The sequence below is a fragment of the Suillus subalutaceus genome (genome assembly GCF_016647625.1).
Source record: "Suillus subalutaceus strain FC151 chromosome Unknown DFJ58scaffold_156, whole genome shotgun sequence".
NCBI classification, from domain to species: domain Eukaryota; kingdom Fungi; phylum Basidiomycota; class Agaricomycetes; order Boletales; family Suillaceae; genus Suillus; species Suillus subalutaceus.
Genome location: NW_024540405.1, coordinates 1 through 23,042, shown reverse-complemented (window position 1 = coordinate 23,042; position 23,042 = coordinate 1). Strand labels below are relative to the sequence as shown.

General features: G+C 47.8%; 5 protein-coding genes across 5 annotated transcripts; all 5 read right to left on the bottom strand.

Annotated features, from left to right (window-relative positions):
• Positions 1-968: 968 nt before the first annotated feature.
• On the bottom strand, positions 969-3,286 carry DFJ58DRAFT_733737 (uncharacterized protein; the record flags this gene model as incomplete). The annotated part of the gene is made up of 8 exons (XM_041386336.1): positions 969-1,032; positions 1,084-1,259; positions 1,312-1,458; positions 1,524-1,697; positions 1,744-2,186; positions 2,247-2,615; positions 2,665-3,201; positions 3,250-3,286. 8 exons carry the CDS (start codon positions 3,284-3,286, stop codon positions 969-971), a joined length of 1,947 nt encoding a protein of 648 aa, XP_041238200.1.
• Positions 3,287-3,706: 420 nt separating this feature from the next.
• On the bottom strand, positions 3,707-4,627 carry DFJ58DRAFT_636823 (uncharacterized protein; the record flags this gene model as incomplete). Its single annotated transcript, XM_041381294.1, has 2 exons — positions 3,707-3,973; positions 4,031-4,627. Coding segments are annotated over 2 exons (864 nt in total), but the record flags the coding sequence as incomplete, so codon positions are not given.
• A 789-nt stretch (positions 4,628-5,416) lies between these two features.
• On the bottom strand, positions 5,417-8,430 carry DFJ58DRAFT_733735 (uncharacterized protein; the record flags this gene model as incomplete). The annotated part of the gene is made up of 7 exons (XM_041386335.1): positions 5,417-5,757; positions 5,807-5,927; positions 5,979-6,329; positions 6,388-6,682; positions 6,759-7,576; positions 7,628-7,918; positions 7,966-8,430. 7 exons carry the CDS (start codon positions 8,428-8,430, stop codon positions 5,417-5,419), a joined length of 2,682 nt encoding a protein of 893 aa, XP_041238198.1.
• Positions 8,431-11,265: 2,835 nt separating this feature from the next.
• Positions 11,266-13,224, bottom strand: DFJ58DRAFT_813681 (uncharacterized protein). Its single transcript, XM_041391613.1, has 11 exons — positions 12,903-13,224; positions 12,746-12,841; positions 12,658-12,695; positions 12,397-12,607; positions 12,291-12,343; positions 12,147-12,242; positions 11,943-12,093; positions 11,865-11,897; positions 11,729-11,812; positions 11,596-11,675; positions 11,266-11,547 (listed from the first exon to the last, which is right to left on the bottom strand). Exons 1-11 carry the CDS (start codon positions 12,939-12,941, stop codon positions 11,403-11,405), a joined length of 1,026 nt encoding a protein of 341 aa, XP_041238197.1. The 5' UTR covers positions 12,942-13,224; the 3' UTR covers positions 11,266-11,402.
• A 5,335-nt stretch (positions 13,225-18,559) lies between these two features.
• On the bottom strand, positions 18,560-22,490 carry DFJ58DRAFT_860983 (uncharacterized protein; the record flags this gene model as incomplete). The annotated part of the gene is made up of 11 exons (XM_041394034.1): positions 18,560-19,110; positions 19,477-19,539; positions 19,594-19,770; positions 19,820-20,276; positions 20,331-20,427; positions 20,476-20,651; positions 20,709-20,838; positions 21,297-21,412; positions 21,440-21,583; positions 21,634-22,148; positions 22,208-22,490. The coding sequence occupies 11 exons, from the start codon at positions 22,488-22,490 to the stop codon at positions 18,602-18,604; spliced, it is 2,667 nt and encodes an 888-aa protein (XP_041238196.1). The 3' UTR covers positions 18,560-18,601.
• Positions 22,491-23,042: the final 552 nt, after the last annotated feature.

Sequence of the window (23,042 nt, the reverse complement as noted above, 5' to 3'; positions counted from 1 at the left end):
ACCGGCAATGACATCCCTCAGGCTACTCCTCCCTCCTTTAATCTCAGCCAGCTTACCTCTGCAACCGAAGAAGTCATGCAAGTGGGTGGCAGTGGGCTTCTCCGCACTCCTGGGCCATCGGCCACTTTCAGTGATCCCTCATCAACATCGCCCTCTACTCCATCTTGTTTCCTTACCTCTTCCGGTGGTGGCTCAGCCCCCTCGTCTGTGTTGACAAGTGTTAGCCGCAGTGCAAAGCGCAGAATCAGTTCCACACCCTCAATTATTGAATCAGAAGCAAGCGCTCGAAAACGTACACGCCGGCCACTATCTGTAACTGCCCAGGCACAAAAGGATGGGTCTGAGACGATGAAGGAGCTCACTACTTACATCAAAGACTACCTCCAAACTCCCCCCCAGGTTACTTCATCTGACCCCCTCGCTCGTGCTGTTGTCTTGTTATCAGAACATACGACTCTTACAGCTGATGATCAGCTCGAGATCGCAGACTACTTCGCTAGGGACAAGACACAGGCTGTAATTTTTTCTAATTTTCCAGAGACAACTCGAGCTGCCTGGTTGGAGAAAACTCTCCGCAAACTCAAGTCCAACCAAGACGACGATGTAGTAATGGTATAGAGCTTGAAGCGGCGGTTCCGCGGAGTGTACATCAGCAAACCCAGGGTCCTCTGTACAACCCTGGACAGTGCTGGACAGAGCCACAGAGCCCACAGAGAGGGTTCTCTCTGTGCAGCTCTGTACAGAGTCGTACAGTGTAATGTATGATACTGTACAGAGCTGCACAGAGCGGTACAGAGTGTTAGCTACACTGAGCAAAACAATACAGAGCATTGGGTAGGCCAGACAGGAATACTGCAGAATGCTCACAGCATCACTACAGAAAGTGCACAGTAATTGAAACCAAACAAATCATGATGTCATTGCGTCATACTACAATCAGGTATCCTACAAAAATGCTAAAAACACGATCAGTCCAGTTGGAGTTTCAAGCCCCAGTCATGGCGCCTGTTTGGATCATCGCGAGTCAGGATTCTGCATAGCCGTCAGAAAATGATACAAATGATAAAAAAAGCTTCACAATACCCTGCAGTACGAGCCCATTTCTTTCTGGCGGCCCGGCATTTCTTTGCATGATAGTGGTCCTTCTGCACATCATGGTAGAGCTGAATGACGCTGTCGTAGATGGGTTGATATAAATCGGCGACGAATTTCATTTGCTTGTAAGTACCGGTCTTGTACTCGTCGATAGCGGCAGCAAGCTAGTTAGAGATGAATGAGCGAAGACGATTATCCGAGCCTGAGATCACATACCGCAGTCGCTGCAAGTGCAACGGCACCTTCGGGGACAGCATCGGCGAACAAGTCTGGAAATGACTTCGCGAGCGCGTTCTCACCCTTGTAAAAATAGGACATACAAAAGCTGCCCAGGGCCTCGTTTGCAAGATTATTGGTCCTGCCCTAATACACACCGCGTGAGTCAGTAAGTGCGGGGCTATTTCTCATTAACCTGCCTGTGCATCTACTCCATCCCGTAGGAAAGCACCATTCTGCAACAATGTTTTGACGTTGTCACGCACCTCCCGCTCATAGTCGTTCTCGTCGTCAACATCGGGTGGAAGAATTTCGTAATGTGCCAGAACAATCGGACGCGCAGCCTTTTTCATTTCGGAACGCATAGTAGCGCGATCGTCCCATAGCTAAAATAATTGTTAGCGTGATCCGACAGAGTAAGAACACAAATACCAGGACTGCCATATCAGATTTATATTCATCCCAGTATCCGTCGTCAACACCAACACCCTGGGATCCAAAGTCTTCGAGTGTTTCTAAGAGATATTCAATACCCTTGGTTTTGAGAAAATCACTGCGCTTTGACGCTGTGCTAGTGAGCAAGCCTAGGCGTGATTTCTTCTTTGCGGCCTCTAGTAAATCCTTCCAAGAAGGAGGATAGAAGCGAATGTTCTGCGCAGTTGCTTTGATCATCCGCGTTCTCTTGCGTGGTACTACAACCTCCTCTTCAGAAGAAGATTGAGCTGAATCTTGAGTAGTAGCGCGACGACGCAAAGTCTCGAGCTCATCCAGGTCAGGCATGCGAGGGCGACAGTTCTTTGCGCGATGGTCTTGGAGGACATCTCGGGCATTGTGTGAGCTGTCGGCGACTCGTGAGCGTGCACGAGTGAATTCATCTGCATAAGGCAAGTGGGCAAGTTCAGTAGCATGATGGACACATGCATGGGATATCTTACCATCGTTGCTATCTTTCGAGGTGTCATGATCCTGGTGGGGGTCGTCAACAAAACTGTCACCATCATCCTGGTCTACACCCAGATTATCAACATCAACATCCTGGTCCGCCTCCCCACTATCACCATCATTGCCATGGTCCACCTGCACGTCATTAGTTCTAGCATCCGAGTTGTCCAGATCAGAATTGTTAGCATCCACATCGTGATCTCGTCCCGAGTCGTAGCCCTCATCGCCATGTAGAGGAGCCTCGGCATCTGAAATATTCATCCGTGATGGACGAGTGTAATCGGATTCCAGGTCAGTGGGCGGATTGCTGTCACTGGTGACAGGTGTGTCGAGGGATGTGTTTGGACACCGGTGGTTTACGACTAGCATTACAGTGAGGACGTGGATCGTTGCGTTTCTGTGAATGAGCACCAGCGGGGGTGTGTTCAAGAGGGACAGGTTTGGATGCTGGTAGGGCACGGCTAGTATCTGACTTGGAATGATGACGCAGATTGTCGTGTTTCCGCGAATGGGCGCCAGTGAGGGTGCGTTTGGGCGTGTTAGGCTGGGAGGATCCTGATGGTGTACTGTTGAACCTAGAGAGAGCACGGATGAAATGGCGTTCGGAGGTCGCAGGTGGAGGTGGGACAAAGCCAAACCTTGAGTCGGGACTACGAGGATGCGAAGTGGGCTTGTCCTCAGTAACACGCTGTGGTAAGTTGGAGCTTGAAAGATGTCGTTCAGTCTTCTCATTGCTTGATGTCTTAGTCGCCTTGATTGGTCTTGCCCTTGGTTTGCGTATAGGTGCCTCCGGCGCCATGACATTTACTGGTTGGCTGTCTATCATCTCCTGAGCGGGGTTTTTCTTCACTGGACGTTGTCTATTCATCTGTGAGGACTCGAGCTTTTGAAGTTGGGTGAGGCGTCCACCTTGACCCATGTTACTTCGCTTAGAGCGACGGAGGTCATCTGCAGTGCTACATATCAGTTTTGTTATATAGAAATCAGTGTACTCACCAAGATCAGGTACTATGGTCTTGCGTTTGCCTGCCATCAAACGTTGAACATGAACCCGAAGACAAGAAGTATAACATTCCATGTACTAGTAAGTACTACTTATTTGAAACTCCGCGCGGTAGTGCGGAAAATGGCGCTGGGGGTACTAGGTACAACAAGAAAATAGAACAAAATGGTCATGATGAAAGTGTAGTGAGCAGTGAAAGATATACGTCTACAGGGAGCCAAGTTCCATCCCCCTCACCAAGACCTAGACATTTGAATCATCACTACTCAGTCCAGAGGAAGACTCGGTTCCAGGTGTTGCTAGTTCCGAGGAGGAAACAGTCTCGTCGCTTGTGTCGGAGACGTATGCAGAGCTGATTGAAGATTTGGCGTTCTCTTGGTTGTCCGCCTGGACATGTCCAGAGGATAATGCCCTCCTGATCGAGGGCCTGGTATTCTCATCTGTGGTAGGATTGTCCACACGACGACGTTTCGTACCAGAGAATTGGCGACGGTACCAATCGCAGTAGCGGGCGTGGGCAGTTTCATAAACGGCAACTGACATGGAGGAACTGTCAAGCTCCCAATTGAATGTAAGTGCGCTGGGAGTGAGGAGATGCCTATGATTTACGCTGGGTTCGATTAAGTCAAGGGTGCTGCTCATCGTGGCTTTCACGAGATCCAAGCCATGGTTCAATGCGTCAGTCACATTGTCCATGTCAATATTCGGAAAAAGTGTCTGCAAAGATACTACTTGTCAGCATAAATATTCTTATCATTGCAACATTAGACTCACGCCGTGCGCCGTGGGAGGAGCAGCCAAGTCAATCCGCTGATCCCCAGACTTCACCCACACAAAATAATCGACAGACTCAATATCAATCCACTCATGCCCCATTGCTATTACTGGCCCAAATAACTTGTCGGAAGTGCGTTCAGGTGCGAACTCACTGTAAGTCCGCACCGATCCCTCTTCACGTGTCTGATTCCAAGTAACGGAGTTTGCTGCGGGGGAGGCATATTTCTTCCTTTCTTTGACCAAGATCATAAGAATGAGGAGGAGCTCTTCGTGCGATAGAAGAGTATCCTCCATTTTCGTCATGATGGCAACCCGAGACTGAGTGAATCCAGATTCGGCCATCCAGAGAAGTTGCGTCTCAGCGGCTGTCGTGGTTGTGGGTTTCATGGTCACCTGCATGTCGGGTATAGTGAAGAGGTGTTCGGAGTACATCCGACTATTGGTTAAGACGGAGGTCTTCAAGAGGGTTCGGTTGTACTGAATGCTGTGAAGAGCATGTGAGATCGTGAACGACATCTCAGATGTTGTTTCTTCATGGACAGGGAGCGGAGAGTATATGATGAGAATCATCCTGTGAGGAAAATATGACATCCTACAACAACATCGACATAAGAAAAATGTTTGACTGAATTTATATATGACGTACTTTGTGTGATAGTTAGAAAATGTGAGAGCGTCCATGTGCTCCAAAACACGGGCATGATTTTCGGCAGAGACATTGATAAAGCATACAGGTTCCACCCATACCTGCCGAAGAGCATCTACGAGTTGCTCGTGGCACCCATCTAGTAGCGAACTATGAGAAACAATAATATTTAGTTGACCAGCACCCTTACCTGGGTTTGCAGTGATAACATGTGTGATACCCAAAACCTGATCATGCACGACTGCAGTGTCGGCTTCGGACTTGGCGGTTGCTACAGTTTCAGTCTCTGGCACCACTGCTGGGGTGTTTGATGATTTACCTATAAATATGTAAAGTAAGCAATCTATGCTGAGATTAAGCGATCCGTCAGCATACAAGTCACATCTGCAGAACGCGGGGTCTCTGTCTTAGGGCCACGTCGTTTTGATCTGTTGGAGATCCATGAAGATGTCGTGGATAACACTGGCATCCCTGGAGTCGTTGGTTCGTTTTTCGTATCGGATCCGGGTTTTTTGCCTCTGGAGTTACGAGCTGTATAGTAGTATGCATCTCCTCCAAAGTCTCCAAAGACCGCAGCCATTAAAAGACTTCAAGGAACAAAGAAACTGTAACTGACGTGTCAGCCTACATGGATTTGGGTGCTATGCCACAGCGACTCTCACGATGGGCTAAAAACAAGGGCCAATGAAAAAAACCACCATTCTAGTGAATACCCCTATCTGTCTAATGCTAAGAGCTTATCTACTAGTCACATGAAGCGCAAAGAAAAGCTCCTTATTCCAGAATTTATTCAGGTAAAACTCTGTGGCATGGTTAATGCTGCTTTGCATCGTCAGTCGCGGATCGGCTTTTGGACCAAAATGCGGGATGAGATGGACGGGTGCCACAATCTGAGTTATTGGGATGACATCGCCAATCCGGTCATTATTCGCTCGTCGAGCACGCCTGAGAATATACATACCCGTAGAATCGTCGAGAGTCACAACATCCAAACGTTCAACATATGCAAGATATGATTCGGAATATGAGAGTGTCGTGATGGGACGAAAAATCAAGCGAAGGTGAGCAACAAAGTGTCCTGCGTTTGTCAACATCAGTAGCGTGACGGTATAGACATAAAAACATACCATCCAGTCCACTTTTTGGCCACTTGTGCGTGTTGCCTGAACTAACGATGACAGAGTCATATCGGCCGTATGGCCAGGCACTGGAGGGTGGTTGAGCATGTAGCGTTTGCGCGGGCTCAAGCTGTGCAGGGTCGTGAAAAGATTTTGATTGTGTCCGTATCTTGCACCATACTTGAATGCGTTCAAAGGGGAGGGGGCAGCCAGGGTGGGCATGGCGCCTCCCACCAACAGCGAAGTGATCAACATGCGCATCAACCTGGTCAAGATAATCGGAGACTGCGGGACGGAGGTCAGGAAGAGAGAAGTTTTCAGCAGCCTTATCCACTGTCATTTTCGTGTGCGTGGGGTCATAGCTGAGATGGTAAGCGTTAATTGAGGTGGAGAATGTTCGATAGGGACGGGGAGCTTGAGGATGAACACCATTAATGAGGTCGCGCGCGCAAGCAAAGTAGTCCTTGACAAAATGCTGGACAAGACCACCCTCGTTGTCTTCGTCCCTTTCGTGGTCCTCCTGTGCACGCATCTGGAGTGCGAGGTCAAAACGCTCCACCTTATCACGACGATCGAGGGTGGCGACACACTTGCGCGTCGTAGTCGTGATTGTTCCCTGCCCTCGCTGGCTCCTTCACAACCTTGATGTGCGCATGTTCAGTGGGGTCTGCAGACCACTGCATGACAGCGCCGTGTGAACAAATACTGGGCACTACCCCCTGCAGCAGCTCGAGCTTTGGAATCGCCCATGGCTTATCCCCACCCCCTTTCCCCCGCCGAGCACCAGCGTCAACGATAGACTGTTTGAACCGATGAAAGACTTTAAGACAGCGGTCTAAATCTACCACTTGCTTGTCGGTGAAATGCGGGGCTTGAGCGAGGTATCTAAACTCCATGAGGGCCCGAAATAGCAGATATGAAGTCGGCAGGGGCAGCACCAGCAATCACGCCAACGATATACCGTTGAACGTTGCGATGGTCTCGCCCGGTGGCTTGCTTCAAAGCGGAGATTCCCTCCTTGAATGCACGGTAACCAGTGCACACCTGGAGGAGCGCAAAACGAAAATCAATTTCCTGCGAGCCAACCACTGTTGTGCACCAGAGACGATCATGGTCCCAGAACATTTTATGGAGATGGTGAAGTAGTTCTGGAGTGAGGAAGGAGGAAGGATTTGCGGTAAGCCAATTCCTCCAGAATGGCAAGTCAACACCGTTTAGATTGTAGCGTTTGCATGCCTCGAAGAACGGGATGAGATCGGAAGGTGAGATAGATGTTATAATCGCTGCAATGTTGGCAAGGGTTGATGATCCATCACGAGGAGGGTGTCGGATTGGGTCCCCAAAGTCTTCACGGGTAGCCATAGTGACAGGCGATGAGTTCATAGTGGCGCATGCAATTACAAGTTCCTCCGGAGTATCTGCGACATAAGCAACGAGGGGGGTGAAGCAATACCTGCTAAAACCCCGTGGATCACTCATCATAACGCCAAGACGGGCAGCCTGCTTCAATGGCTCAACAACGAGGTCGATACATTGGTGAAGTAAACGGTCTGCGAGAACCCCATGCATGCGCTTGTTCCTGTGCAAGAACTTTGCAACAGGAAGCAAAGCAAGTGGGATATATGCATGTAAGGAGCCTTTGGCACGCACTCCAGGATCAATATTGGCGAGACTAACAAGAAGTGGATGCGCGTAACGGTTGCCAGCGATGTTGCTGACCTTGGTCTTGTCCGAGGAGAGGACTACACCAAGGAGGGATGCACCTTCAGGTAGGTCTTTCTGTGGTCTTGTTAGTTATACAGAACGAGGAATCAAGACACGAGACCTTACCTGAAGGTTCCAAGCATGATCGCCTGTCATGAAACCATGATAAACTCGAACCGCACGTTCGGCAGACTCGTAAACCTTGCATGGGATGAAATCAAAGCTGGCGGCCAACAGTGGGTGACTGAGAAGTGACTGCAAGCACTCGATTGCGTCCCGATAAAATATTTGAAGGGTTTTTGTCGTTGGAAACTCGGTAGTGATTTTTTGATACTTCCATTGAGGGGGAGCTGGGAGCAATTCAACACGTCCTCGGAGTTCTCGCGAAGAGCGAAATGACAACGGGAGTGTTTTGGTCTGAACATAAGTTTAGACGAAGAAATTTAGAGGATAGATGAACTCACAAATTCAAGATTGAGGTACTCGTCGATTTCGGCCATGCTAAGATCGGACCGAAGAATATACGATGCCATCTCCCAGTCCGGTTTGCTAGCGAAAGGAAAGTATTGGTTTTGCTCCCTCTCTGCAGCATATTCATCCTCGTTGAATTGGTCCATGAAAGTCTTCCCAACACCCCACGTCTTGCCTGCACCGTCATAAAACTCCACTTCTTCACCGTAATCTGCCTGCGAGCCTGAAGACCCATACTCCGCTCCAGTGTCTGCATCAACTCCATGGTCCATATACTCCGGGTCAAAGGTCGGGTCCGTGTCGTTGTGGAGAGGAAATTGAGGACTTGGAGCTTGTGCTGGTCTTAAGATGCGAACTAGGTTACCATCCCACTTGTAACAGTGAGAAGAAGGCTGATTCAGGTGTTGCAGAAAGCGTCCCTCATTCTTGAAACGCTTGCTGCAGGAGGGGCAGCGCATATCGAAGGTGCGAAGTAAGTCATTGAACTCATTTGGATTCAATATTGTCCCGGCAATTTCCGGGACGACGCAAACTGTAACTACAATGTCGAAGTGTTGTTCAAGCTATGCCTCACCATCTCAATCATCTCAATCCCCGTATTCACTATGTCGAGGCCAACAAATCTCAGATTCTGTAACTCCTTCCGACATCTCAGATGATACATCTGACTCCTCGGAAGTGTATAATATGGTGAGTTATGGGCTGGATTCTAACACTTGCCTTGAATCAGTTTTATCTACAGTACATACGCCGCTACCCAAATGAACCATTTGACGCTTACATGGACTCAATGCCGGAGACTTCAGAGGAAGCATCTTACCTGCTCGAGATGGCACGAGCTGATCTCGAAGTTCGACGTCTCGAGAAGGACCTTGCTGAGCGGCTTCTTCATCATTTTCGCATGCGCAAACACCACCTACGACTTCGAGCGAAGAGGGCAAAGAGAAATTTTGGAGATGCGGAAGCTAATGTAGGGCGCACACGCGCTCTCGTGGTGAGGTGCGGGTTTGTCTGCTCAGAGCAGTCACTTTGGTCTCCTCGTCCAAAATCCACCATCAAGTCATGTAAGCAAATTCGTTCTTAAAATCGGTATGCAGTCGCTGATGAGTACAGCTGATTAGAATATCTGTCTGTTGGATGTTGCATTGTGACCATAGCCTTGTACTGTGTACATGATTGTCAATACATATACGCATTGCACATTTTATATTTTAGCTATCTGTTGAAGTACTTTATTAAATGAATATAAGTTGTCATGCTGTGAAATGCATTCTCCGAGATCTCGTGTTTTGATGAAGACCAGCAAGATATTGATATTAATCTATAATTTACATCACATTTTATCGCCTGACCCTGTGCACTGTGCGAGACTGTGCCGCACTGTCACTCTGTGCGCTCTGTGCGCTGTACCACTGTGGGGCTGTGCTAGTTGTGTCGCTGTGGGAATCTTGTATCCAAAACCGGTAGTTTGCTGATGTAGTACGACAATACAAACTACTACTTATTTGTATTCAAGCTGTACCTGGCAATGGAAGTCCTCGTTCCCTATGCTCATTGAGATAGTCAGCCCACATTTCCTCTGCAATTCTCTCCCGCCGCTGATCCGCTCTGCTCTGTTCTGCTGTGTCAGCTGGTCCATCGCCGAGTTCACCCAACGCAACATCAAGGTTCATTCCGTCAGATTCGACGTCAAAGTCGTCAGGATGATACCTTTGATTGAAGTTGTGCAGTGCGCACAGCGCTACAGGGATCCGAGCCTGAATATCCATGTTATATTCAGGGACATGTCGCAAGATGCCCCATTGACGCTTCATAACACCAAAAATGCGTTCAATCACATTGCGAAGTCCAGCATGACGAAGGTTGAATAGTTCCTTGGCATTCTGTGGCCTGTGTAGAATCCCAGTCAGACGCTAACTTAAAATAATAAAGGATTAGTACTACTTGATATTGGCCTGTCGCCACTCTTTCAAATGATAACGGACACTCCGGTATGGAACAAGGAGGACATCGGAGGTACCAAAACCAGCATCTGCAAGAAAGTATCGACCTTCAGGGATGCGTAGGTCGTTTGAATGGGCGTCCGTCCACAGAGCAGCATCAGACATAGATCCGTCCCACCCACAGAGTGAATACAAGAAATGGAGGTCAAAATCGCAGATGAACAGACAATTTTGCGATAAAAAACCTTTGCGGTTACGCATGTGAAAGTGTTCCTCTGGCGGTACAAAAGCCTGGATATGCGTGCTGTCTACGGCACCGATACACTGATCAAAGAACCGATATCGAGGATCATCGAGAATTTTATGGGAAATTGGGGTTGTGTGAGTCGGAAATGTGATCTGGGAGCTGTAAAATGGATTCGACGAGAAGAAGAAAAGCATGCGTTTGAAATATCTTGGAAAATAGATTAAGTCGCTTGAAAAATAATATCGAGACCACTATACCTTGTGACCGTGTCAGGGGAGCGCTGGAATCTCTCCCCAACAAGGCGGGATGATAATCCAGTGACACATGTATATATAAAAATGCCAAGCTGCTCCTCCACTGATACGCCATTGCGGGATAGGACAAATCTATTGTGGTGAAGAACCTGCAGCAGTGCATTGAAAACATTGCCATCAATACCAAAGTTGTGCCGGATCCTGTCAGGATGTCCATAAATGAGCTCGTACACCCATGCTTCACCAGTGAGGATGGATGTATGATATGGGATGCGGACAGTTGAGGATAAGAACAGAAGCTGGTAGGTATTCATAATTTGCACTACCATAGCTATGAGAATCACGGTCCAGCGACGTCGACGTTGGTCGAATTGTTGTTGCGCTTCAAGGTCAATATCATAGTCCATGTATGCGAAGCGTTATCATTGTTAATACGAAGTCTAACCGAGGTGTGTGATCCGGGATCTCCCAGACCATGTGACATGACTCAGTTGAAATTTGAAATTTTGTTATTCGTTGTCCAGATGGGCTCTAATAGAGGAATTATAACTGTCGGGGCGGCTTCTTATTTCGAAGCTAAGAGAGTGGTAGTTATATCACGTCAGGCCAGTTTAGTTGTACTACCGCAACGTTGGTGCAAGCGCCCGCCTGAAAAGACTAGTAGAGTCCGACCTCGTTTATTCGTCCGCAACATCCGAGTCGGGAGGAATATTACCATTATACATACCACTGAATGAGATCCGTCATATGATGCTGCTTGCTCTCTCTGCAGTAGACAGTGAGCCCCAGCATTTTTTCTTGCAAGCTATGTGGCAATAAAGAACGTTCATGAGCATTCAGCTGCCGGGATTTTTGTCATTTCTCACATAGATGAGTTTGGATACGGCTACGTACTGAATATTTAACTGTTACACGTCTTACACATACTTATATGGTACAACACGGGATTGCTCGATTCCTACATTTGACCCTTGCACGGTTGCACCTTACACCAATTTGATTACTACCTTTCCGACATGCTTCTGGCTCTCGAGGTACGCATAAGCATCAGTAGCCTCCTCGAAGGGAAACACTTTGTCTATGACTGGACAGATTTTGCGCGCTGTAAGGAGTCGATTCATGTCCTCAAACCTATGAGTCGCCGATCAGTACAATAGAGATATGGAAATTCAATCGTACTGTTTGACAGAGCCAATCAAAATTCCGCGGAAGGTGATTGCTTTTGCGATCGCAAAACCTACGGGAATACCGTTATCGCCCTGCATAAATAAGTGGCGTTAATGGTATAGATAAAGATACAGATGAAGCTTACCCCGGACACGTAGCCGATGATATGAATCCATCCAGCATAGCGTACGGCATTGATACATTTCAGTATAGTATTGGGCCCTCCCACCTGCATCGCACTTGATTAAGTTCGCCACAATCGTGCATTTTTAGGGACTGACTTCGATGACGTGGTCAACGCCACGGCCGCCGGTCTAAATATATTAGGCGTGCTAGTGAAGGCCTCAAAACAAACATACAATATTCAAAACTTCTTCGTCCCATTTGACGTTCTTCTTGTAGTTGATGATGTGTTGCACACCCAATTTCTTTACGACTTGTAATTTTTCATCAGAAGATGATGTGACGATGACGGTCGCACCAGAAGCAAGGGCTAATTGGGCGCCGAAGCTAACAGATCCGCTTTGACACAAGTTAATATTGCCAGCGAAACCGTCACGTACATTGAAACGCCGCCGGTACCAAGAACGAGTACGTAGTCTCCGCCTTTGAGAGGGACGGGTCCAAGACAAGCGTTGTAAGCTGTCAACGCCGCGCATCTAGCGAAAGTCTGAGCATGACAAGATAAGGACAGATAATAAACCTACGGAAGAGTCGACCCTTCTTCGTATGAAAGATGTTCTGGGATGCGGACCAACGACTTAAATAGACATTGGCAAAGCAATACGATGCTAAAATCAAAAGAACACATACGTGAACGGGGACGTTGATGTACTCCCGGAGCACACCATCGATGTGGCCACCAAGTCCAGTAAATTTGATGTCTTCAGTGACATCACCATGGATATGGTCCAGTGCAAAGTTTGGGCAGACACGATCTCCAACTTTCCACCCCTTGACGTCTTGCCCAAGTGCAACAATCTCGCCTGCGCCATCAGAGCAAGGAACGATGCCTCGTTTCTGTCTATTAGATCCGTGTTGAGCGCGAATTCCAACTTAAACAACAATACTAACTGTGGGTAGATTCCTTTCGAGACCGCCAGGTCACGAAACTGAGAGTACGTTGAATCTCGGGCAGTCGAATATTTAAATGAGGACAGACCTGCAGGGAGACGGCATGTATTTTGATGGTCACCTCGGTAGCCTTCGGCTTAGAGAGAGAGACTGATTGAAGCTTCAAGTTCTGGTGGCCATCACCCTACCTCACCGTGTGTGTGAGTCAATGATGTCGACCGCTGTCGTATACAAATCACGCGTACCTGGGTGCGATATTCACGAAAACTAGTTGGGACAGACATCACTGCTTCAGCTGTGTGCGTCACGGTAGGGTAATCTGATCACTGGTGGAAGATAAGGATATCAGTTCTGCGGAAGCCTGAGACTACCACTTACTTTATAGTGTAAGAATAAGGTTAATGATGCAACCAAGTGCGTGTGAGTACATCCTATATAATGCGCCACGGTGGTACCTGCGACTCGGAGTAGGTTACCGTGCTTGAAGGTCACTACGACCGATGCCATTGCAACTGAATCAGCCCAGCAAGTCGAAGTTTTGTACACTTGGAACTAACGGTATGAACATATTCTTCTCCAAACCATCAAGCTAAACCGCTTTCGTACGATTCAGCTTAATAAGACCGGTAACGTTAGGACCTCACGTAATTTAATGCTAATAAGTTTGCCATACCGGGGGTGGTTTAGGGTGGTTTAGACAGAAACGTTCAGGCACCTGTGAACGAATCTGCGTTTGTGGGAATTTGATGGCCGTGGGCCGCAGGAAAGTTGATGACTGTACAAAAAGCTATTGATATCTGTGAATGTACTCCGTGGTCAGCCTATAAGAGGGCGTCTCGTCGTCAACAATTGCTCGCATTCAAAAACGAGTAATGGTCTTACTTGTGTCATATATCATATCTGAGATTGTGCCATCTTTTGCAATGTACAATGTACAATGTGATGTCCTGCTTTGTCACTGCCCTTGCACTCTGGCTTTAAAGAGCCCTGACAAACGTTACATTGCACAGATACTATCTATAGAGTACGGAGCCGTCGTGGCGGAGCGCACGAGCGCTTGAAAATCTATGAAAAATGGACACACAGGAATGGAAAATACAGACGGCACGGCCCGGGAGCCTTCATGCTGTTCGTCGAAGTGAGTGGCCAGTCACAGTCCTCTGTTGGAGTGCTTTCGTCGCTATCATAATGCCTCACAGTGAATTGACAGTTTTCTTTCAAAACTTACATGATTCAAGACTAGTCGTCATTTCAGCTTATACTGGTGTGCCTTTGAGTTTGCCAACATATGTAGGCATCCTCCGAGTGGTTGACACCTTCACCGTCAGCCGATGCATCCTGCCGTAGTGTTTATCCGTGTCATTTATCTTAATAGTCTGATGCTCGACAAGGCAGGCATCGCCGACGATTCTTCCGAATCTACTGCAATGAACGTGTGCGCCGACTGCTTTGCGTCATTACCAAAGAAGAAGATCCCCCGATTTGCGCTCGCAAATGGTCTTGAAGCACATTTGTTTCAATCGTCAGATCCGGTGTAACCATCACGGCGGGTCTTTCACGGTAATATATGCGCATAAAATGAATGTTGTGTCAACAGCACCGTGTTGCCTCGAACTCCTGCCGATATCAACGAGCTCCTGAGCATTGTGGAAAATTCAAGTCTGATCAGTTAGGTCCTATTTTTCGAATGCGTAAGGATTCATCTGGGTGTTCCTTATGTGGTCGAAGTATTACCATTGGTTGTATTCTAACATTCACATTGAACGAGAAAACTTGAATCTCGAGCTTGCCGAGTCCCGACGATGCGATGCCTGGCTTGTCTGAGCGCGTCCATGGGAACCACGAGCTTGATGGCAAAAGGGTGTTTGAAGGGGAATCAATTGTATTTTAAGAGCATTTTATAGAGCTTGTGGTGGATGGAATGATGGTAGGTCTGTTGTAACAATGCTTTGAAGGTCGATGTCTCCGATCTAGAGTGTGACAACATTAGACGAACATTTAGATATAGCTGCTGCTTTCAAAATCTGTTTTCGGAGTGCTACCAACTCGTTGCCTGACCTTGTGGTCCGTCATCGAGGACTCCATCGATTCCAGTCAATGAATACAACAATCCTGATCTTATTCCAGGCACATACCCCACATCAGGAAAAATGGGAACTGCAATATAGCGCCACAGAGGCTACATCGCACTTATAGCCTGGTTGCATCTCCCCCCCGATATAGTACCATGTAGCGCAGACTATATGTGTATTTGCACAACATAGCATCCGGTATCTCGTACCTTGGCAATGTAGTGCAGCTATGTAGTGATCTATTGTTTAAAATTGTAGTAAGTACACATCATAGCACTCGCGCACTCGGGAGATAAATGGCGTGCATTCACGGTTTAAATACTAGTCTGCAGTTATTCTACTCAGCCTCGACTTCATCAACTTCAAATTGACCGCCCTCGGACTCCAAGTCAGACTCCACCTCGTCACTACTGTCTGCACCACCGCCCTGCTGGTATTCCCGGATGGCCTTGTTGATCTCGTTGTCTGAAAGGCAGTCTCCGTCCCTGACGTCAATTGGATCCACCTTTGCATGCGACCTGTATTATGATTGTAAAATTTGAAAGTTCAAATGATCGAAATACACATACCTGCCATTGTTGTTGAGTTCCGTCAGGATGCCATCAAGGATACCGTGATCCTTCGTTCGAGTATCAAACTTCTTGAGGTTCGCGAGATGCTTATCATAGACCTCCCTACATCAGTAAAATACCACGGTTCTTAATTTAACTTATTACGAACTTATTTTACTTGGTTTGGCGCCCAAGTGCGTCAAGATGTTTAAGAGCCCATCTGGACAACGAATAACAAAATTTCAAATTTCAACTGAGTCATGTCACATGGTCTGGGAGATCCCGGATCACACACCTCGGTTAGACTTCGTATTAACAATGATAACGCTTCGCATACATGGACTATGATATTGACCTTGAAGCGCAACAACAATTCGACCAACGTCGACGTCGCTGGACCGTGATTCTCATAGCTATGGTAGTGCAAATTATGAATACCTACCAGCTTCTGTTCTTATCCTCAACTGTCCGCATCCCATATCATACATCCATCCTCACTGGTGAAGCATGGGTGTACGAGCTCATTTATGGACATCCTGACAGGATCCGGCACAACTTTGGTATTGATGGCAATGTTTTCAATGCACTGCTGCAGGTTCTTCACCACAATAGATTTGTCCTATCCCGCAATGGCGTATCAGTGGAGGAGCAGCTTGGCATTTTTATATATACATGTGTCACTGGATTATCATCCCGCCTTGTTGGGGAGAGATTCCAGCGCTCCCCTGACACGGTCACAAGGTATAGTGGTCTCGATATTATTTTTCAAGCGACTTAATCTATTTTCCAAGATATTTCAAACGCATGCTTTTCTTCTTCTCGTCGAATCCATTTTACAGCTCCCAGATCACATTTCCGACTCACACAACCCCAATTTCCCATAAAATTCTCGATGATCCTCGATATCGGTTCTTTGATCAGTGTATCGGTGCCGTAGACAGCACGCATATCCAGGCTTTTGTACCGCCAGAGGAACACTTTCACATGCGTAACCGCAAAGGTTTTTTATCGCAAAATTGTCTGTTCATCTGCGATTTTGACCTCCATTTCTTGTATTCACTCTGTGGGTGGGACGGATCTATGTCTGATGCTGCTCTGTGGACGGACGCCCATTCAAACGACCTACGCATCCCTGAAGGTCGATACTTTCTTGCAGGATGCTGGTTTTGGTACCTCCGATGTCCTCCTTGTTCCATACCGGAGTGTCCGTTATCATTTGAAAGAGTGGCGACAGGCCAATATCAAGTAGTACTAATCCTTTATTATTTTAAGTTAGCGTCTGACTGGGATTCTACACAGGCCACAGAATGCCAAGGAACTATTCAACCTTCGTCATGCTGGACTTCGCAATGTGATTGAACGCATTTTTGGTGTTATGAAGCGTCAATGGGGCATCTTGCGACATGTCCCTGAATATAACATGGATATTCAGGCTCGGATCCCTGTAGCGCTGTGCGCACTGCACAACTTCAATCAAAGGTATCATCCTGACGACTTTGACGTCGAATCTGACGGAATGAACCTTGATGTTGCGTTGGGTGAACTCGGCGATGGACCAGCTGACACAGCAGAACAGAGCAGAGCGGATCAGCGGCGGGAGAGAATTGCAGAGGAAATGTGGGCTGACTATCTCAATGAGCATAGGGAACGAGGACTTCCATTGCCAGGTACAGCTTGAATACAAATAAGTAGTAGTTTGTATTGTCGTACTACACTCCGCAGAACCACCGCTTCAAGCTCTATACCATTACTACATCGTCGTCTTGGTTGGACTTGAGTTTGCGGAGAGTTTTCTCCAACCAGGCAGCTCGAGTTGTCTCTGGAAAATTAGAAAAAATTACAGCCTGTGTCTTGTCCCTAGCGAAGTAGTCTGCGATCTCGAGCTGATCATCAGCTGTAAGAGTCGTATGTTCTGATAACAAGACAACAGCACGAGCGAGGGGGTCAGATGAAGTAACCTGGGGGGGAGTTTGGAGGTAGTCTTTGATGTAAGTAGTGAGCTCCTTCATCGTCTCAGACCCATCCTTTTGTGCCTGGGCAGTTACAGATAGTGGCCGGCGTGTACGTTTTCGAGCGCTTGCTTCTGATTCAATAATTGAGGGTGTGGAACTGATTCTGCGCTTTGCACTGCGGCTAACACTTGTCAACACAGACGAGGGGGCTGAGCCACCACCGGAAGAGGTAAGGAAACAAGATGGAGTAGAGGGCGATGTTGATGAGGGATCACTGAAAGTGGCCGATGGCCCAGGAGTGCGGAGAAGCCCACTGCCACCCACTTGCATGACTTCTTCGGTTGCAGAGGTAAGCTGGCTGAGATTAAAGGAGGGAGGAGTAGCCTGAGGGATGTCATTGCCGGTGGGCACTGGAGGTGGTCGATAGACATGCGATCCTTTTGCAATCTTTGGCGTCATCTGCTCCATAGCAGAGGTATGTTTGAAGCCCTTATTTTTGAAGGCCTTCGCTGCAGGGCGTCGCTGAGAGTGATTGCGTTATTAGTAGTGCCGGCTGCAGCAGTGGCAACAATACATACCTTGACGTACCGATCCCAGACATCATTATTCTTCATCACTATTCCAGCTCCATACTCATCACTCCATGTAAATCCCGATGTGTTCTTGATATCTGCGACAGCACCATATGATGTTTTGAGCTGCAAGACATACATTCTTTGAGTTTTCCCTGATCACCGGCAACACGATCATCGGACTGATAACATACAGATTGCCACTTGTTCTTACAAACACCAGCTGTCTTCTCAGCACCAGATGCATTTGGGAATCTCTCCTTCAGTAGATTTGCAGCGCTGGTGAGTGTTGTACCCTTGGGATTTCCATCGCCACTTGCAGAGAACTGAGATAACAGGAAGTCAACGAAAACAGTTTCTTCTTCTAGCGTCCAGGAGGCAGCAGGCTTTCTTTTGCTTTGGTTCTTCTTCAATTCTACTGGATCAACAGTACCACGAGAACGAAGGGAGCGATTAGATCCATCACTGTGGCTTGATACATTAGATGACATGGCGGTTATGGCAGGGAAGCAAGGTGCCCTGTGTGAAAGAATCTGTGTGATCCGGGATCTCCCAGACCATGTGACATGACTCAGTTGAAATTTGAAATTTTGTTATTCATTGTCCAGATGGGCTCTAAGGCTTCGATTTGACTTGGATGGCAACTTGAGTGTCTTACCATCAAGCCGACAAAGACGCTCAGACAATTAAAGTATTTTTAAGACAAATTTTGAACTTAAGCATTGCAAGAAAAAATGAATATATTAAGATGCCAGCTCAAAAGCATGGTGATCAATGAACCGATTTACGTAGAATCCTCAATATACATCCAGAGAATCGTAGAATCGAAGGCCGCGTGGTACGAGCTGAGTACCGAATATTGGGAGTAAGTGAGCACCGCGAATGATACTGTCAATATGGATGATGGACAAATCGCGAGAGCCGTCTTCATTGAAAGACGGTGCCACCATCCACATTCCTGTGAGCTCGTCTCGTTCCTCGGCGATGCGATGGAACCATTGAATGAGGGCACATGGGTATGTGTGACTGTTAGTAAAAGTAAAAGAGACAAAACAGAATATTCGAACGACATCCATGCTCAACATTCCATCATGCCTATTGTCCGTGTTGACGAAGGCGCAGTCAAAGCGAGCTGGTCCCTTGCGCCACGAAGGCACAACGCGAATGTGCTCACGGCGCATACCAGTGATTCCACTCGGATCACTGAGTGCGATAAATGTTGCAGCGGCTGAATGAAATATCTTGATTGGTCCCGTGTAGGATGGACAGTCGCGAAGGGGGACATCGGCAGAAGAATGGTGGTTGTCTGCGTGTATTTGGTCGTACAGGAAGAGGCGAATGAGGGTCGGGATGTTGAGAGGTGATCCGTCAGAGCACCCGACCCGGTGTCATTCTAATATCGCGACTGTCACTGTACAATTTCCCCCTGTCATTGCATGTCACTCACTTAGTTACGTTTATTTTCTTTCTCTTTACTTAAGGCGGGCAGACGCCCTCGTCGCACCTCAGTCTCTTTGCCATAGACTGAGGTGTGTACGCTCTCCTTGTCCCTATTGATATCATACTCATTAGTACACCTATAGGCTCGCGCTATCTTAGGTTCGTACATTAGGAATCTTAGTCTCTTTGCCATAGACTGAGGCTCGCGCTATCTTAGCTCTCACCCTTTAACACGGGAATGATGGGATGTCGAGTTCGTCTGCGAGATCAGCAACGGTACGGGCGCGTTTTCGTTCTGAACGGTGTGTTAAGAACGAAGGTCACAGTGAGTAGAGGGTTGGATACGCACGAAAGGTCCGTGCTAATTGCACATCAGCAATGACATCCACATCATCTACAACACCCTGATCCTCAACATCGTCAAAGTCGTCACTCTCGATAGCAAAGGGGTTGCTTCCTGCATGCGCTGGGTTTGGTTGGACCTCTGGGTCTCCATCGTCGTTGTCGATATATGAGGGATTCTCAACTAGAAATTCAGTGAGTAAAATTCAATTAAAATAAAACAGACCACATACCAAATGAATTGTAGTAGCTGAAGGCACAAGACCCTTTGAGCATGCCGCGTGTTGTGAAATCAACTCTTTCTGCAGCGACTTTGTCCAGGCGCTGATTGGTAAGGAGCATCTGGCTGAGCGCGTTGTACTTGCTTGAACGTCGCCATGGTTGCTTTACCGCCTTGATATGTTTTGATTCCGTGATTGACGAGCAGAGGCCGTTCGGAGCACCGAACATTCGGATGAGAAGCTCATAGTGGATGAGAGAGTGTTGTCGGGGTAGGGAAATGTCGAAGCGGACGCCAGTAGTCTGGAAAATAGTCCGGTAAGTATGAAAACGCCCAAGGGCATCTTTCAGCGCTGCGAGAGTGTCGTCCGTCACTACGTTCGCGCGCACGATGTAGCAGAACTCTAGCAAGGCTCGAAATGCCCGAACCATATCATCTGGTACGTGGCCCTCAATTGCTGGTAGATAGACCTAGATAACAGCTGTGTAAATTTGATAAACGTGAGATAGTGAATGAAAATGTACCTTCATCAAAGCTTTGGAGTCGTCACCTGTCCATTGTGAGAATCCACGGCCTTGTGGAAAGCGTTGTAGGCCAGGGAAGGGCGGCGCGGAAGCAATTCTAGTGTATTGTCAGTAATCACAACAGGCAGCGGCAGATTGAAAATACCTTCGGTCAATATCATCTAAGATCGCCTTGGCGCGTGTTTTGCCGTGCGTGAGTTCGAGGTATTGACCCACCCATTCAACAAGGTGGTCCTTGAAGGTTCCTTTGATGAGCTGGTGCAGTATGTCGGGGGCAAGGAGCTCGTGAATGTCGGCACGAGGAAAGTCATTGGTGAAGGGCTATGAAGTGCAACCGTTAGTTCAATAATGCACAAATGATATGGGGGGAAAACATACCACTAACTCGCCAATGATACCATACTCGTCCCAAAGTATACCAAAATCTATAGAATCCACAAGCGCATCAGTATGTTCGCGTGACCGAGAAACACCTCCTTCATCAAGACTTGAGGGAAATGCAAGGCATCTGTGAATACAAATGAGACTTTGCATAGTAAAACCAGAGAGAACTAAAAGGGGGGGAGGGGGGGGGGGGAACACGGCAGATACATTGAGGACATCGCGTAAAACTTCGAGGAGGATCCCTCTGGGGGTCATGAATGCGGATACGAACAGGCGGTGTCCTGAGGATTGCTGGAGGATCATGAATGCGGATACGAACAGGTGGTGTCCTGATATGAATGTGGATATGAACAGGTGGTGTCCTGATATGAATGCGGATACGAACAGGCGGTGTCCTGAGGATTGCTGGGGGGTCATGAATGCGGATACGAACAGGTGGTGTCCTGATATGAATGCGGATACGAACAGGCGGTGTCCTGAGGATTGCTGGGGGGTCATGAATGCGGATACGAACAGGCGATGTCCTGAGATGAATGCAGATACGAACAGGCGGTGTCCTGAGGATCTCTGGTAGCCACTTACCTTCCACACCAATCTTTGACCATGCACGCCAATACTACCTGCTCTTCGTAGTCTGCAATGTAGGGTCCAAGGCCATATATAATGCGCTGGTAGTGTCCGTCGCCACACCGTGTGACCTATGCGTTGCGATGCGCCCGCCGGACGTTATTGTGAATGTTCCCAATCGAGAGATATAGAGGGTAGTAGTCGTTTTTACCAGTAGCGACAGACACCGTCGTCTTGTCACTGCCTACAATGATGGGAACGAAAGCCGCACCATGTGTTTGTGGGTCCTGTGCGATTTGGTCCTGTACCTGACATCAATATGAGAATATACTAACAGACACAAAATACATACTGCTTGCTGCCAGGCCCAGTCTCCTGACATGAAATCCTTATAGCGGCGTTGCTCATCCTTCTCCTGAAATTCACGGTAGGGCATATAATCAATTCCACCTTTGAAATCTGGATTTGCGAGCATGTTCTTGACGACGGTATGAGGGTCCCGGAACCCCCCCTCGTGCGACTGTTCCATCCAAAGTGGACACTCTCCAGCAGGTTTATCGCCATTGTACTTCAGGGAGAAGCTTTCCCATGCGACATCGCCTAGCGGTGTTGCGTCGATAGTATTGTACAGGTCCTTGTAGTCGGCAAATGGTGGATTGTCGCGATGAACAGCGAGAGTGATTCCCCACAAGTAGAGAATCTTGTTTATATCACCAGCGGACATCTGGTTTTCAGTGTACATGAAATCTGCGCACTCAAATTCCAGTCGGTTGCAATATGGAGTCCAGTCGTCAGGACTTTTTGCTGTGTATGGTGGAGGAGGAGTGCCAGGGTCAACAAAGTTGCCATTCTCGTCACAAATACAACCTGTGGGTATAGGTTTTAATCAGAGACAAGCCGGCACCGCAGCACAACTATTGACTTACCAGTCAGCGTCTCGTGATAATCACGAATAAGTCCATGCTTCGACTCCCAGAGCTCATTGTTGGTGCGTCTGGGAGCTTCTTCATCTTCAATTTCTTCAACAGAGGCGTGTTGTGTGCGTTGTGATCCAGGATGGGTAAACGAGTGGCTATGGGCCGAGCTTTGATGAAGTTTCAGCCCAGAGGAATTTTTCAACCAGCGTTTGCAGCCTGGGTAGGGACACTGGATGCGGCGGGCGCTAAACGCTTGTCGTTTGAGCTGCGCATGAGGGATCTCGTCTGGCATGATGGATGGGAGGCTAACTGAAAAGCGCAAACCATTAGCAAACACACTAGGGAGAATGTAATGTAATACATACAAAACAGGGTGCGCGACACATAACTTAGAGTTTCAAAGTCCATAGTGACCGCTCAACCTTACACCAAATTTTCTCCTCCACAAGCCTGACCGTTCAAACAATGGTGCGCCCAAACACTCGTCCTAAAAATGTGAACCAGCATCCTGGTGAGATCCTCCTCCAAAACAAGAGGAAAAGGCGCACTGCTCGTCAAATCCAGGAAGACAACGACCAAGCCGAGCATGAGCGGCAGGAGAAAGAAGCCGCTGATCAACGCACCACCGAGAAGATTGCGTCTATTGAAGACAAGAAGGCATTGAAGGACTTGAAGATCCTTTTGCATGCGCCAAAGCCTCGGCCTCGGGCACGTCCTGTGTCGAAAGTCGAAGGTGAGCCAGCCGAACATTGAGGATGACGAGGAGATTGTAGAAGCAGCTGAGATGGGGGATGTCGAAATGGAGGACGTTGCTGCAGGCGATAATGATGGAGATAAGGACTTT